General features: G+C 37.5%; 1 protein-coding gene and 1 non-coding gene across 4 annotated transcripts; one reads left to right on the top strand and one right to left on the bottom strand.

Annotated features, from left to right (window-relative positions):
* Nucleotides 1-3,429: 3,429 nt before the first annotated feature.
* On the bottom strand, nucleotides 3,430-15,845 carry SPC25 (SPC25 component of NDC80 kinetochore complex). 3 transcript variants are annotated; one of them, XM_045163973.1, is made up of 7 exons: nucleotides 15,689-15,845; nucleotides 14,514-14,666; nucleotides 14,344-14,409; nucleotides 9,012-9,158; nucleotides 7,460-7,564; nucleotides 5,495-5,593; nucleotides 3,430-3,770 (listed from the first exon to the last, which is right to left on the bottom strand). In XM_045163973.1, exons 2-7 carry the CDS (start codon nucleotides 14,650-14,652, stop codon nucleotides 3,646-3,648), a joined length of 681 nt encoding a protein of 226 aa, XP_045019908.1. In that variant the 5' UTR covers nucleotides 14,653-14,666; nucleotides 15,689-15,845; the 3' UTR covers nucleotides 3,430-3,645. The 3 variants fall into 3 exon arrangements, with proteins under 3 accessions (XP_045019908.1, XP_045019910.1, XP_045019909.1); XM_045163975.1 differs by having other exon boundaries at nucleotides 15,651-15,802; XM_045163974.1 differs by having other exon boundaries at nucleotides 15,641-15,795.
* LOC123465488 lies at nucleotides 5,878-5,980 on the top strand. The gene has a single exon (XR_006640722.1). It is a non-coding gene; the product is annotated as a U6 spliceosomal RNA (small nuclear RNA).
* Nucleotides 15,846-16,261: the final 416 nt, after the last annotated feature.

Below are 16,261 nucleotides of genomic sequence, written 5' to 3'. Positions count from 1 at the left end.
TAACTGATTTGTCCAAGATCATGTATCAGTTTTAATAATAGAGCAACGACTGGACCACATCTTATTCTCAAATCTTTTCATGTTACCATGTTGATACTGGAAAGCAGAATTTTTCACACAGACACACACAGAGCATTTATTCAAGATTTACCATTATATAGGTCACATTTATTTGAATCTTAAATATTGCCTCTTTCTGAATTTTTGTAAAAATCTATGCAGCTGAGTAAAATAATTTCTTCCTTGAAGTTTTTCCATTTGTTGCACTTTAGCCTAGCAGCTACCTCCAGCTTGCCTAGTTGATAAGGAAAGAGAGTAACGTGTCTATAAACTCCAAATATCCTTCACACATCCCATCATACATTGTTCACACTTCACACAACATGTTTAACAATACTATGAAAGGAGCTGATTCGAAATAGCTTGCATACTCTCCAGTTTACTTACTTAATTGACAAGACTCTTTTTCTACATAGATGAAACCCTTGTCTTTATTCAGAGTCTTGTTCTCGATTAGCTTGCCATTTTTTCAAGAATTACCTATACAGCTGTCTTTACCTGTTAAAAATTGCTGGACATCTCAGCAACATGCCTGTAGGTATTACCGAACATGTCAGCTCCTTTTCAAAGGTGTAATTTAAATTTCCCATTAAATAATTTTCTACTGAGTCTGGAAATGTATTCAACATTGACAAATACGTATTAAGTTTCTACTGTATGTTAGCTACTATGCTATTTTGCTCAGTTGTTCATGTCCAACTTTGTGCCATCCCATGGACTGTAGCCCACCAAGCTCCCCTGTCCGTGAAATTTTCCAGGCAAGAATACCAGAGTGGGTCGAATTTCCTCCTCCAGGGAATCTTCCCAACCCAGGGATAGAACCCATGTCTCCTTCTTCTGCGTTAGCAGGTAGATTCTTTACCATTGAGCCACCTGGAAAGATACTATGCTAGCTTTATAGCTAAACAGGCAATTCACTGTCACAGTACACAAATTAAAGTATAACTAATTGTCTCTGTATCAGTATCCTCTGAACTGGAAGAGAAGCAACACTTTCTAATCCTCATTAGATGGGAAATCAAAACTTTAAACCCATTAAACATTCTAGCAGATTTTGTGCTGATTCTGTTTTTTTAACTTAGTGATTGAGTTTAATTTTAGAGGTCTTGTTCCACATTATTACAAAATGTGGAATAGGTTAGTGTACCCCATTGAGATTCCATTTCAATTGGTTTTACTACTTAGGCATATTTCTTTCCCATTTAAGAAATTGTATTTTGTATCTTGTATCTTGTGCTTTATTTCTGTATCAGGAAAGTTTTAAATGCTGGAAACTATTATTTTGTTTTTACAACATACCATCCTAAATAAAATGGATAGAGGAAGTTTAATGGACTAGCTTGGTTTCCCTTTCATATGTGTTCTTAACCCTTCAAAGCACAATTTTCATAATGTATCAAACTTTAAAATTTAAGCTTGTCATTATTGTTCAGTTGCTCAGTTGTGTCCCACTCTTTGCGACTCCATGGACTGTAACACACCAGGTTCCCTGTTCTTCATTATCTCCTGGAGTTTGCTCAAACTTATGTCCATTGAGTGAATGATGCCATCCAACCATCTCATCCTGTCACCCCCTTCTCCTCCTGTCCTCAATCTTTCCCAGCAACAAGGTCTCTTCCAGTGAGTTGGCTCTTCGCATCAGGTGGCCTAAGTATTGGAGCTTCAGCTTCAGCATCAGTCCTTCCAATGAATATTCAGGGTTGATTTTCTTTAGGATTAACTGGTTTGATCTCCTTGCAGTCCAAGGGACTCTCGAGTCTTTTCAAGCACCAGAGTTTGAAAGCATTAATTCTTTGGCGCTCTATCTTCTTCATAGTCCAACTCTCACATCCGGACATGACTACTGGAAAAACCATAGCTTTGACTAGACAGACCCTCAGTTAGAAGTGAAGAATGGTGGTCCTTGAGGAGAAATGGATCTAAGTGGAGAGCTCCCCATTAAGTCTCTCATCCCCAATCTTCATTTCTCTACCTTGCAGGTAAAAAAGATCTTTCAGAATCAACGCCTGGTGCCTTTTCACTCTATGGTTCAAAACATTATATCCAGAATTTGTGGTAGGATATGTGGTTTTTCTCTAGTTTTAATGAATGAAAATATTTTTTGTTCCTTGTTGATATATTTCAAGCAGGGAATTCAGTAAATATGTACTCACTATAATAGTCACCTGCTATCTTTTTTATGTTAAACATTTAGTGTTTATTTCCATTTAAAGAATAACATCCCTACTCTTAGCTCAGTTATCGTGCTTAATCCACCTCCAGACCTGGGTTTCCCGAGGATCTAACCTAATCCAATGTATACACTTTACTCTTTTGATCACCAGTGATTGGTTCAGAGACTGAGATGAACTTGAAATTGCTGGGGTTCATCACATGGAATCTTAACCCAGGAGAAACAGCTAAGAAATGGATCCTGCTTATATAAACTCCAAACCAAGCCAGGTCCATAAAAACCAAAGCTGGGTTTTGATATGGCTTTCTATACTCATTTAAATGTAGGTATATTACAAAATAAAGCCAAATGTGAAGGTTTGCCTAGGAAAACTGGATAGTCTGCTCACTGAACTGCCTGTTAAAATACTCCTTTAGCCAAGCCCATGCTAAGACAGGATAAGATGATTATTTGTACCACACACTCCAATCTCCAGGGCAGTTTATCAGCCTTTCATCTCTGCAGAAATAGTATCAATCAGTGGTGCCTAAAAGCTGGTCTGCACAGTGGGGATGGCTGAGTAATAACATTCCCACTGGCCCACAGCATTCTTAGATAAATTCCACTGCTATACGATGGTGAGCAGAACCCTGAGCCAAGTCCTAGACATGAGAGGCAACTGAGGGATAGTGCTCTGAAGCTCCCTCCAGCCCTGGCTAGACAACTGGCTTAACCTCCCCCACCAGACAGCAAGGGGAAGCCAGAAGTAGCTAGAAGCATGGAGGCCACTGCTCCATGGCTTTTAGGCGTGCCCAAGATATCCTGAGACAGTAGTATGTGGCTTCCACTAAAGCCAGCAGACCTAAACACAACCAAATTTATAAGGAAAGAATAGTGACAAAAATGAAATCCTAGAAGAAAACTGATTGAGTTGTAGTCTGTACTGAATAGACTCCAAAGATGTCAAATATATGTCTAGACCACAACTAACCAGTATAAATATTACAAAATGGAAATTGCTTATGAATTTTCTACATTTGGATTTTCAAAATTAGATCCTTTTCTAGATATTTTAGAACACAACTTTCTTCTGGTACAAAGATTTGTCCTTTAACTGTAGATCCCTCTTGGTTTAAGATAAAACATTCCTTCCTTTAAGACATTAGGATGATAGCATTTACTCTGTGAAGTACATTTTAGAAATTGCAAACCACAGGTTGGACTCACTCCCTTCATTTTTTATTATTACTGATCCATGACTTCTAATAGCTTGACTTAAACCTTCTTTCCCAAGATTTTAATTAAAATAATTGACAAAAATCAGCACACAGAAATGTTACAAAAATAAAGATTATAGACAAACACCGAATAATGACAGTTTTTCAAAAAAGAGAAATACAAAGGGATAGCGGTTTTTACACACCGTGTATATATTAATTATAAACCAGGGCAGTAAAAGCTTTCCGAACGTTGACAAGAAAAGCTGAAAAATTGTTGGTCTGCCTTACTTTTTCTTGAAATTCTGCGAGGCACTCAAGATGAGGAGCACTATCTGACACTAGGAGGAAAAAAAAAGAGACAATATTTTTAGAAGAGATGTATTCCTAACTTAGATGCTCTCATATGATTCAAGTCGTTTCAATTCTATTTTCCTGAAATGCTTTCAGCACAGAATGACACACAAACTTGATTTTCATATCCTAACTATCTTTTGGACCTTTCCTTTGTTTAATCTCTAAATATTCAAATATTAAATACTACAATCTTGTTTTAAACAGATGGTAATCAAGGACTGAAGAGCTCAGAGATACAGAACAGAAGGCCATTTCCTATCATCTTTTCCATACATTTTAACTATTTAAACTATTTTAACAGTATTTTTTTTTTAAACTGTTGTCAGTTTTCTGTGCAAAATTTGGCTTCAAATCTAATTTCTGACCACTCGATCAAAAAAAGAACAACTTCCAACGCCAACCCTTAATAACTGACAACTATGGAAAGAAATATCTGCTGTTTTACAACTGAAATGGGGATCATTAGAAAATGTAGCTGCTATTCTCAAAGTTGTATTTACACGGCCAAATGGGACTCAAAGTCAGAGCTAACAACATGGCCCTCACATGCAGTTGCACCAGCTGGTACGTACTAGGAGCAAGTCTCCTGTGAAGGTGGTCGAAGGAAAGGAATGATTCAACTTTCTCTACCATTAGTCTTGTCCTTTGTCCAAGGAGAAGAAATTGAAGCCTGTCAGATTTCTAGTTCTTTGGCAGAGACTGATTGGGAAACAAGGCCCATGACCAAAGCAGAGAAAGAACAGCAAAGAGCACCTGGTTCCAAATTTATACTGTAGACTCTATTTTAATACATTATTAAATACCATAACACTATATAACAAGAGAGGCTATCCAATTTAGAGAAAACTGAGAAGCTAGGTAGGAGGTTTTGGGATTTACTTTTTAAAAGTTAGCAGCCATCAGATTAGAAGATATTTACCTAGAGAGAAAAAAAAAAAAACCAAACATTTGTACTTGAACTACATTCCTAAACTATAAATTCGAGTCACTAAGTCACATCAGGGAGCCAACTCAGCAGTTTTCCTGAGTGTCCATCTGTTATTAATACAAATACTTTGAGGACACAGGTATAAAGAGCTAAGAACCATTTTTCTGAATTCCAGTAAGTTAAGGATTATTTTAGAATCCTTAACATTAGAATAATAAAAAGAGATAAATAAATTTCCATTCTTTTTGTTCACACTATTGCCGAACATATAACTTCCCACACATTAAAGACCTTTCTGGACCACTGCAGAATCAGTAACGAGGCAAAATTATCAACATCTGGGATTTTCAGGATAGGATATTTTAAAATTTATTTTTTGGAAATTAAATTATCACATTCAAATTGAAAATCATCTACTTAGATCACATACAATATTCACATTTAGGCAGTCATATCCTTTATAGCTTTAGCTTTAAGTTCTCTAAGAGCATAATTCAAACTTGCATATGAAATGCAGTGATCGCTGGTCTTTTAAGTCTTTCAGCCATTGTGGCACTGTGCCATCCGGAAGAGAAGTTACTTATTAAGGTTCCTGGATACTATCTATAAATCAAAACTATAGTCATTGCCTTTAGAAGACAATATCACAAGAAGCAAGACTGGAAAAGAAAGCAACAGCTTGTGGGAATATTACTTGCCTTCACGTTACTTTATGTTCTAAGTCAAATAACATTCCGGGATGCCAATCTTAAATACCATTTAAGAGATAGGAGTACATACCTTCATAGTCCCTTGCTTCATTTAGGCAAAGGGAAAACATAAATGGGCTATCAGGATGCTTAGGGTCAATATCAGTGAATATAAACTGCAATTTATCACCTGAAAAAAGGGATTAAATTATTTAGTATGAGAATTATTTTATTGTGCCAAAGCTCTCAGTTGAGATGAGCTTTCTTCCCTCCATCTCTGATTAATATCTACACTGCTATAAACAGTATTTCCTGATTTTGAGGACTATGAGAAACTTCTACTTTAAATCTAAAAATAATGTTAAAGCTTTAAAAGTGGTTTTGAGACAAAACTAAACAAAACACAAAAAAGCACCTCAGGATAACAGTGAAGATAAACTTAAAGACCAATGGATCAAACGTTCAGAGCTACGCTTGCTTCAGTAGCACATACACTAAAATTGGAATGATACAGAGAAGATTAGCATCATCCCTGTGAAAAGATAACATGTAAATTTATGAAGCGTTCCATATTTTTAGAAACCAACACAATATTGTAAAGCAGTTGTCCCCCAATTGAAACTAAATAAAATTTTTTAAAAAGTTCAGAGCTGGTCTTTATGTTCTCCTCTAAGCAAAGGTTAACATTTTGTATTAAAAACTCATTCTGACAGATAGGAAAAACACCAAAACTAAGGCAAACAGATTTATGAATAGAGGGTCCAATTTCAGAAAGAAGTATAATTAGTAAATAAATGGGGAAAATGGTCACATTTTCATTAATAATCAAAGAAATGTATTTTTTAAAAGTTTCTATTATCTAATCAACTGCCAGATACTAAAATAAACCAAAAAACTTTAAAAAGAAACTACAATTCTGGCACAAATAACAATGAAATGGGTACTCTTTACATTATACACAGACTGCATAAAAGAGTTGACCTAGCAGGCCTGAGACTTCTACCCCCAGAAAAGGTCTGCTTGCAAGACTGGTCCTTGTCTGGGGTATCAGAGATTCCCAAGACCACCACAGGTTTGAAAATTCACTAGGAGGATTCCTGGGGCTCACCACTGGTTGTACTCAGAGCTATGATGTCAGTGAAAGGATACAGCAAAATCAGCAATGCAAATAATTCCTGGGGTGAAGTCCAAGCAAAACCAGGCCAAGCTTCCAGAGTCTCTAAGGAGGTTCCCTGGTAGACAACACTTCACGTGTACTGTCACAATTCGACGCTGAAGGGGTTAACCACATCCTGTGTGAGTCCACTGGCTTAAGGCTCTTGAAAACTTGTTTCCTCTAGATTTTGCCCCACGTGACTTTTTCCTTTGGGCTGATTTTGTTTCGTATCCTTTCACTGCCATAAATCTGAGCCACCCCGAGTCTTGTAAATCTTTCTAGTGAAATCACCAAAACGGAATGTAATCCTGGGGACTCCCAACACCATAAATATTTCTATAAATTGACACATATATATGTAACAGTGGCAGAAATATTCCTATGCTTTAACTCAGTAATTCATCTCTGGGAATTTCATGAAAACTGTGCCCCCAAATGGAGAAGTCTATGTATGTCCACTATAGTATATCTAAAACTGAAAAATGTAAAATCCAAGTGTTAAACTTAAGAGTAATATATGGGTTAAACAATAGATAAAAGACTGAATAAATTAAGCTACACTTATGGAATGAATTATTATACCACTATGTTAAAATTACCATTATGAAGGCTATAGCAATTAGAGAAATACTAATCATACAATACCAGTAAGAACAAGGAACAAAAAAATTTTTTGCATGCTGGCAACCATGCCTAAAATACTTTTACTAAAATACTGGATGATAAATAACCAAGGCATGAGTAATTACATTAGGGTGATATAACTTTTGTAATTTTTTCTTACTGTTTAAAAAGTTAACAATGTGGTCACTATCTTAGCTGAAAATATTTTAAAGATTCTTTTCTACTTAAGACAGACTTTTCAAATATCCTATGTTTTACTTACATTAATATACTAACCATAAATTTTTCGAATTTCTAGTCCAAGTCGATCTTTATACAAGTCTGCAGATTTCTGTAGCCTTTTCAACCTCTCTTCATTAGCTTTGTTAGCAGTGGAAATAGCTGTGATTAAAAACACATACAATGAGTATAGAATATTTTAAATAACATTCAATTAATATTCTTTTAACTAATTTTAAAAAACTTTTAAACAACCATAAAAATGATACCAGGCAAATAAATCAGCTTACATTTACATTTACTACACTTTCTATCTCTACCAAGTAGCAAAAGGGGCTTCTGTTCATTCAAGCTGGAAGGAAAAACTGTATGAAAAAATACATACCAGTATTAAGAGGAATAAGTTTTGTTCTATTTTATTATAAAGCAGCATGAATAAATAGGCCAAGGACTTGCAAGCAGCAGAGAAACAGCAAGACTTCTTGTACACCATTTCGCTTTTAGTTAGCCAAAAATGTATCAGTTGCTTCACTGGAAAAATATTCTATTATTTTAAATAGGAAGTCAGCGTTATTTCATGCTAGTTTAGAACTTTTCTTCAAAAGTTAATGCAGTATTCTCTAAGCAATACTTAAGAGTTGAAAAAAATAATGTCGATTTGTACACAAACTCTATAAGAAAAAGCATTCAAGAAACTAACTTTGCTATCTTCAAGAGATTTTAGAATTGATTATTTCATTTATGGCCAAACAAGTCTTCTATCTAAAAGAAGCAGCTTTTTAAAAAAAAAATAAAAGTCTTAGACAAAGAGGCTTTACAGCATGAAGAACACGCTTAATAGTTCCTGGCAGAGGATGCGTGATCAATGAATCTGTTGCATAAATTACATGATGGTTTCTCCCAGGCAAATCTTATTTAGTGAAACTGTCTCCCACTCTGCTTAATTAAACTCCCACAATAATGAAACTCAATTTCATTATTCTCTTGTTCTATTAGAAATCAAAAGGATCAGTCTTCACTAATGCATATATATGGAATCTGGAAAGATGGAACTGATGAAATTATTTGCAGGGAAGCAATGGAGACAGATTTATGGACATGAGGAGGGTTAGGAAGGACAGGATGGGATATATAGAGAGAGTAACATGGAAACATACATTACCATATGTAAAATAGACAGCCAATAGGAATTGCTGTTATGCCTCAGGGAACTCAAACTAGGGCTCTGTAACAACCTACAGGGGTGGAATGGGGGAGGTGGGAGGGAGGGTCATTAGGGAGGGATGCTGGTATACCTATGGCTGATTCATGTTGATGTTTGGCAGAAACCAACACAATACTGTAAAGCAATTTCCTTTAGTTAAAACTAAATAAATTTTTAAAAAGACAGAAAAAAAAAAAGGCTCTTTAAGCAAAAGAAGGAAAATAAAATCCACCTAGCAAACTTCACAGACACCTTACAGAGAGAGGTGAATGACTAGTTATGGTCTTAAAGTATGTTAGCTACTGCTGGCAATGAACTGGGGAGAAGGCAAAATGTACATAATTGTGAGCCATCACTACTTTGAAATTTAGATTGTTTTAAACACCTGTACAACTGGAAACTTACTTTCCTTCTTTCTAGCATATTCTTCCTTAAGATCCTGGATATTTGCAGTCAGTGCCTCCACTTCCTGTTTTTTGTCTTTTACTTCAGCAATCAACTTTAATAAATTCTCTTTTTTCTCTTGAATGAGCTTATTCTGTCTGCAGATTTCTGTAAGAAGCACAAAGTATTAGCTAGAATCTATATGCTTTGCTCATCAACATGTATCTATAAAAAGAGCAAAATACTGACTTTCACAAAATTAATGTTTTAATTGATAAGCATTTCCTGACGATTAAAAAACCGTAAAAGAACAAGAATCTTTATCCTTTTCTATTTGTCTTTGAAAACAAAAATGAGGAGACAAAAAATGCATTTTTAAATGAGAATGCTAAATTAAACCAAGAAATACAAAATCAGATCATGACCTTTGCAGCTCTCCCCTTCAAATAAGTACATAAGGAAAACACCAGCTTTTCAGATGCTTTGAAGAAATACCTAATTTTAATGCTAGATATCTGGTATATTCTGAAATATACCAAAGTGATAGAAGAAAGGAGAGAGGAAGAGAAGAAGGTAAGGAGGCAGTGAAGAAGGAAGAATATACAGAAGAACTATATTAAAAAGATCTTCATGACCCAGATAACCACAATGATGTGATCACTTACCTAGAGCCAGACATACTGGATGTGAAGTCAAGTGGGCCTTAGGAAACATAACTATGAACAAAGCTAGTGGAGGTGATGGAATTCTAATTGAGCTATTTCAAATCCTAAAAGATGATGCTGTTAAAACGCTGCGCTCAATATGCCAGCAAATTTGGAAAACTCAGCAGTGGCCACAGGACTGGAAACGGTCTGTTTTCATTCCAATACCAAAGAAAGGCAATGCCAAAGAATGTTCAAACTACCACATAATGGCACTCATCTCACACACTTGCAAAGTAATGCTCAAAATTCTCCAAGCCAGGCTTCAACAGTACGTGAACCGTGAACTTCCAGATGGTCAAGCTGGATTTAGAAAAGGCAGAGAAACCAGAGATCAAATTGCCAACATCCATTGGATCATAGAAAAGGCGAGAATTTCAGAAAAACATCTACTTCTGCTTTATTGACTACGCCAAAGCTTTTGACTGTGTGGATCACAACAAACTGGAAAATTCTTAGAGATGGGAATACCAGACTACCTGACCTGCCTCCTGAGAAATCTGTATGCAGGTCAGGAAGCAACAGTTAGAACTGGACATGGAACAACAGACTGGTTCCAAATCAGGATGTGAAGCTGAGTGCCAAAGAATTGATGCTTTTGAACTGTGGTGTTGGAAGACTCTTGAGAGTCCCTTGGACTGTAAGGAGATCAAACCAGTCAATCCTAAAGGAAATCAGTTCTGAATATTCATTGGAGGGACTGATACGCAAGCTTACACTTCAATACTTTGGCCACCTGATGTGAAGAACTAACTTACTGGAAAAGACCCTGATGCTGGGAAAGATTGAAGGCAGGAGGAGAAAGGAATGACAGAGGATGAGATGGTTGAATGGCATCACTGACTCAATGGACATGAGTTTGAGTAGGGTCCAGAAGTTGGTGATGGACAGGGAAGCCTGGCGTGCTGCAGTCCACAGGGTCACAAAGAGTCAGACAAGACTGAGCAACTGAACTCAACTGACTGAACGGAAGAAGGAAGGTGGAAATCAAGACATTCAGGAATAATCTAGATCAAGATATATGCAGGCTTTGTAAGGAAAAAAAATGCAAAACTGTCTCAGGCATACATTTGACCCAGTTATATGGAGAGACATTTTAAGCTTCTAAATATTATAAAGATGTAAATATTTCCCAAACCCATTTCTGTGTTTAATAAAGCCTCAGTGGAATTTGGAGGGAAGAGAAAGGGAAGATCTAACAAAAGTAATTACACAGGTGAGAACAGTTAGGAAATACGGAGAGAAAATAGTAAGAAAAGGGACTTGCCCTATCAGATTCAACAGCTGTGACTGTCACGGTATTAACACAATAGTGGTGCAGCAGCTGACTACAACTCAGTGAAACAAACAAAAGAGCCCAAACAAACGTGGGTGTATTTAGGGAACTAACATGATAAATATCATAAATCAAGAGGTAGACTCTTCCCCAAACAGTGCTGAAATCCAAAATAAAATCCACATTTAAATTAAATATTTAAATGTAAAATGAAACTTTATGAAACCTAAAAGGCAGTATCTGTGAATATAAAATTAACTATACGGAGAAAGATCTTTTTACTTGAAGGCAAAAGGAAATTGAAGAGAAAGGCAGGCAAGCAGACAAACTTATATTTGAATCAAATAAGTATAAAAACTCTACTATAAGCTAGATACTTGCTCTTATATTTATATAAATTTACTCAAGTTTCACAATAATACAACTATGATGGACGTCTTACTCTTTTTTAAAAGAAAAAAACCTAATATATATAAAACAGATAATCAACAAGGACCTGCTGTATAGCACAGGGAACTCTACTCAATATTTTGTAATAACCTGTAAGGGAAAAAAATCTGAAAAACAATAAATATGTATATATAACTAAATCACTTTCCTGTATACCTGAAACTAACACCCTGTAAACTAACCATAACTTCAATTAAAACAAAGAAGAAGAAAAAGAAGTCTCAGCAGTTCAAAACCTTGCTCACAGCTTTACCTGCTAGAATGCAATGAACAGTAAGACCTGGATTCAAACTTAGGTCTTAACTTCAAAGGTCATGCTTTTAGCCATTAAACTATCCTCTCTGTCAACAAAGGTTACTATTCTTAATCTAAAGAAGACACAAATATAAATTTGAAAGAAAAGGACAAAGGAATGAACAAAGGAAACACAAAATGAAGATGATTAACAAATACAAAAGATAATTTATACTCAGTAATCGCAGAAATGCAAATAAAGCAATAAACATACCAATTACACACTTTTCTGTATTTTCTAAGACTTTGTGGACATGATCAGATTATATAAGACATAATTTAAAAATAAACATCTTATCAGAATTACCAGAAAGAAAAATGCTACTTTTTAAGGATAATTAAGTAGAATTTTACTGCAAAAGAGATACAGATGTAAATACCAAAAGTTCTCAGTTCCCATCTGGTTTCTCAGCTGTTACCCAAGGACCTTGATTCAATCACAACTGTGGGTCCTCTTTTCCTCAATTGTAAAGCAAGTATTTTGGCCACCTGATGCAAAGTGCCGATGCATTAGAAAAGACCCTGATGTTGGGAAGATAGAAGGCAGGAGGAGAAGAGGATGACAGAGGATGAGATGGTTGGATGGCGTCACCGACTCAATGGACATGAGTTTGAGCAGGCTCCTGAAGATGGGGAAGGACAGCAAAACGTAGCATACTGCGGTTCATGGGGTTGCCGAGTCAGGCACGACTGAGCAACTGAACAACAAAACACAAGTTTAATAATGGCTGCCCCATTTATTTACCCCACAGGATTAGGGTATCTAATGATGGTATGAAAAATTTTAAGCTAGTAAGTGGTGCATAAATACCATGTATAGGAATGTTTTTATTCTAATATTTGAAGGATTGTGTGCTTTTCCTTCCTGCTGCTGGTTACAGAGGGAATGAGAAGCAGTAAAAGAGCATGGAAGCTTCAGGGCAGCTAAGAAAGTGGACCTGGGTAGAAGTCTCCTGTAACAGCCTCCCAGGAGTTCCAAAATCACATGCCTTCAGGGGCCAGAAAATAAGTGGTCAAGGCAAAGCAAAGCAGAAGAAACAATCAGGGACTGTAGCACATTAAGTACATGTGTCCCATGTAAAGACACTCTGATTTGACAGTGTTCAAAACATGGTTTGGCAAAATTTAGTATCTCCAGTGGATTTTGGCCTGTGGCTACAAGCCTGTGGTCTGTGTGTGAGAATTCAGTAAAAGCTGCTAATCTACTCTGGACAATCTGCTGCTAAGTTGCTTCAGTCGTGTCCAACTGTGTGTGACCCCATAGATGGCAGCCCACCAGGCTCCCCCATCCCTGGGATTCTCCAGGCAAGAACACTGGAGTGGGTTGCCATTTCCTTCTCCAATGCATGAAAGTGAAAAGTGAAAGTGAAGTCACTCAGTCGTGTCCGACTCTTCGAGACCCCATGGACTGCAGCCTACCAGGCTCCTCCATCCATGGGATCTTCCAGGCAAGAGTACTGGAGTGGGGTGCCATTGAAAGGTAGGAGCAATAAAAATATATAGAGAAAAACTGTCAGATTTTAAACCTACACCCAAAGAGCTGAGAGAACTCGTTTTTCAAAGTTGTGAAACTCATTTTAAAAAAACATGGGCATTTATACATCAGTGTGATGAACATGTACTGATTTTGTATTCTAGTCTGTGAAACTCATTTTTCAAAAATATGGGCACTTATACATCAGTGAAGATGAATCTCAGGAGCAAATGCTAAGTGAAAAGGGGACAGAATACATATTAATACAAAATGCTGCCACATATATAACATTCAAAACCTCAATACTAAAGTAAAATACTGACAGATTAGTTCTAGAAGGTGAGAGAAGAGGAAGGTATAACATGCGATGTTGTATTTATTAAGCTGGATTGTGTGCATGTGTGCTCAGTCCAACTCTTTGTGACCCCATGGACTGCAGCCTGCCAGGCTCCTCTGGAATTTTCCAGGCAAGAATACTGGAGTGGGTTGCCATTTCCTCCTCCAGGGGACCTTCCCAACCCAGAGATTGAACCCACTTCTCTTGTTACTTCTGCATTGGCATGCAAATTCTTTACCACTAAGCCCCCAGGGAAGCTATATATACATATACATATACATATACATATATATATATATATATATATAAATAAAAGAGTTGGACCATAAAGAAAGCTGAGCGCCAAAGAATTGATGCTTTTGAACTGTGGTATTGGAGAAGACTCTTGAGAGTCCCTTGGACTGCAAGGAGATACAACCAGTCCATCCTAAAGATCAGTCCTGGGTGTTCACTGGAAGGACTGATGCTCAAGCTGAAGCTCCAATACTTTGGCCACCTCATACAAAGAACTGACTCACTGGAAAAGACCCTGATGCTGGGAAATACTGAAGGCATGAGGAGAAGGGGATGACAGAGGATGAGATGGTTGGATGGCATCACCGATTCGATGGACATGAGTTTGAGCAAGCTCTGGGAGTTGGTGATGGACAGGAAAGCTTGGCATGCTGCAGTCCATGGGGTCGCAAACAGTGGGACACGACTGAGCGATTGAACTGAACTGATATATATAAACACACTGTTTTACTTGTATGAGGGATTTTCTGAAGATGTTTAATCTAAAAAAACTCTATGATCTATTTCTACAGTTTGTTACATACGATTTTGATATTCCAGAAACATTTCAACCATCCGTTCTTCTTCCTTTAATTTCACAGACAGCTTTTCTGAAAGAGACAAGGAGTTGAAGTTTCAATTCAGCTGAAATTACACTAAAAAACAGACAAGAACCACAAAGAATAACAGCATGTTGTGAGTTAAATGTAGGTACCTGCAAATGCTTTAACAGAGTCCTTGTAGGCTTCTCTTAGTCCCACCATCTGACAGGAGGTGTCACTGACAGTGCTTTTGAATTTATTCCAAAATTCATTTATGCTTTTATCAAATAGTGCCAGTTCATCCTCTCCCATTTTGTAAGACAAGGCTACAAAACAAATAGGACACACTTTGTATTTTGTAAGTTACTGAAACCATATCAGCCACGTATTTTAGTCAAGTATATTTTGGCAGTTTGAAATTTGCTAGAAAATGGTTAGCAACTTACTTTCTTTAATACACTGAAGTATAGTTTATTTACAATACTGTGTTAGTTTTAGGTGTACAACAAAGTGATTCAGTCATATATATATATATCTATATTCTATTTTTCTACTCGATTCCATTATAGTTTATTACAAGATTTCAATCTACCGTGCTATACAGTAAATCCTTGTTGATAGGGTAATGTAGCATCCCTTAAACCCCTACTCCCATAGCAACTTACTTTTAACTCTAAATATCCCAGGGCATATCAAGCCACCGAAACTTAACTATGGTATAGGTGCAGCAGGAAATCAGAACACCATCACTCCCTAGGAATTCATTAGTAGTAATGAGTGTTATCCTCACACAACACTCACCCTGACCCTGGGAAATATGACTCTGCCTCCGTTTTCTCACAAGTAAAGCTGGGGATTGCTTAGACTCCTTCCAACTCTGACCCTTTTGATTCCGGCCTGGATTGCCAGGTCCCAGAAGGCGCAGCCCCTATCATGGGGTAAGATCCCACTTATCTACACTCCTTCTTCCTCCTCCACCTCCAGATCAGGAAAGGTGGCAGTAAAATGGAAACTGGAGGAGAGTTTAGTGGGTTTAGTCCAGGACTTGTACAAGTAACCTCGACTTTCCCGGCCTCAGTTCCTCCCCTGTGAAAGGATGTAAGATCCCAGGTCCCATCGGTTTTCTGTAACGCTACAACCTTCCCAATGACATAAAATCTCCTCAGAAAATTCGCAGACTTGTCTCCGGTGAAACCCCAAACCCCTCTGCTTTGTGGCTGCCCATTCTGCTCCCTAAACAGCAACAAGAGGTACATTTCAGACTCTGCCCCCAAAATACGCATTCCGCCTCCAAACCTACTTTCCCCTACCGCGACAGGCGGGTTTCGGAGCCCAGCTCAATTCCCACCTTCTCCGTCAGGCCTGAGCCCAGCCACCTGCCCCACACGACCTGAATCGATTTCAACCAACAGCCGAACTCCAAAATCCGCAGCCGCAGCCGAGCCAACTTTCCTATTTCAAACCTAGGGCGCCTTCCGCCTCCCGCCTTTGGGCTCCCATACGCCTTCTTATTGGCTTATAGCATAGGCTCTTTCATGAAGGGATTGGTTGAGCTAGCCCTCTGGGATTCTCGCGAGAAAAATAGAGAAAATGGCATTCTGGGATTGGTAGTTCTTTTTTGAGAACAGCAGTCCTCGTCAGCTCTACTTCAGGAAAGTATTACAGTTCCTGGAGGACTCGCCTGACTGGCCATTCATCCTTTTCAGATAAAGGTTTCCGCAAAAAAATATAAATATTGAACTTTAATTGTATTCTGTTGCCAAGTATATAGCCTTTTCTTTAATACTACAGGTAGCTTAAATAAAACTAAAGCTTCCCTGGTGGCTCAGACGGTAAAGCGTCTGCCTGCAGTGCGGGACACCCAGGTTTGATCCCTGGGTTGGGAAGATTCCCTGGAGAAGGAAATGGCAACCCACTCCAG

The sequence above is a fragment of the Bubalus bubalis genome, chromosome 2, assembly GCF_019923935.1.
Source record: "Bubalus bubalis isolate 160015118507 breed Murrah chromosome 2, NDDB_SH_1, whole genome shotgun sequence".
In the NCBI taxonomy this organism is placed as follows: domain Eukaryota; kingdom Metazoa; phylum Chordata; class Mammalia; order Artiodactyla; family Bovidae; genus Bubalus; species Bubalus bubalis.
Note: the sequence above shows the minus strand (reverse complement) of the source record. Positions and strands in the feature narration are given on the sequence as shown.

Coding starts and splice junctions, on each gene's coding strand:
- SPC25 (XM_045163973.1), bottom strand. CDS start 14,652: ATGGGAGAGGATGAACTGGCACTATTTGATAAAAGCATAAATGAATTT. Junction 7,565..9,011: donor ATATGCTAGAAAGAAGGAAA/GTAAGTTTCCAG, acceptor TTTTAATCACAG/CTATTTCCACTGCTAACAAA. Junction 3,771..5,494: donor TGAAGCAAGGGACTATGAAG/GTATGTACTCCT, acceptor TTTTCCTCCTAG/TGTCAGATAGTGCTCCTCAT.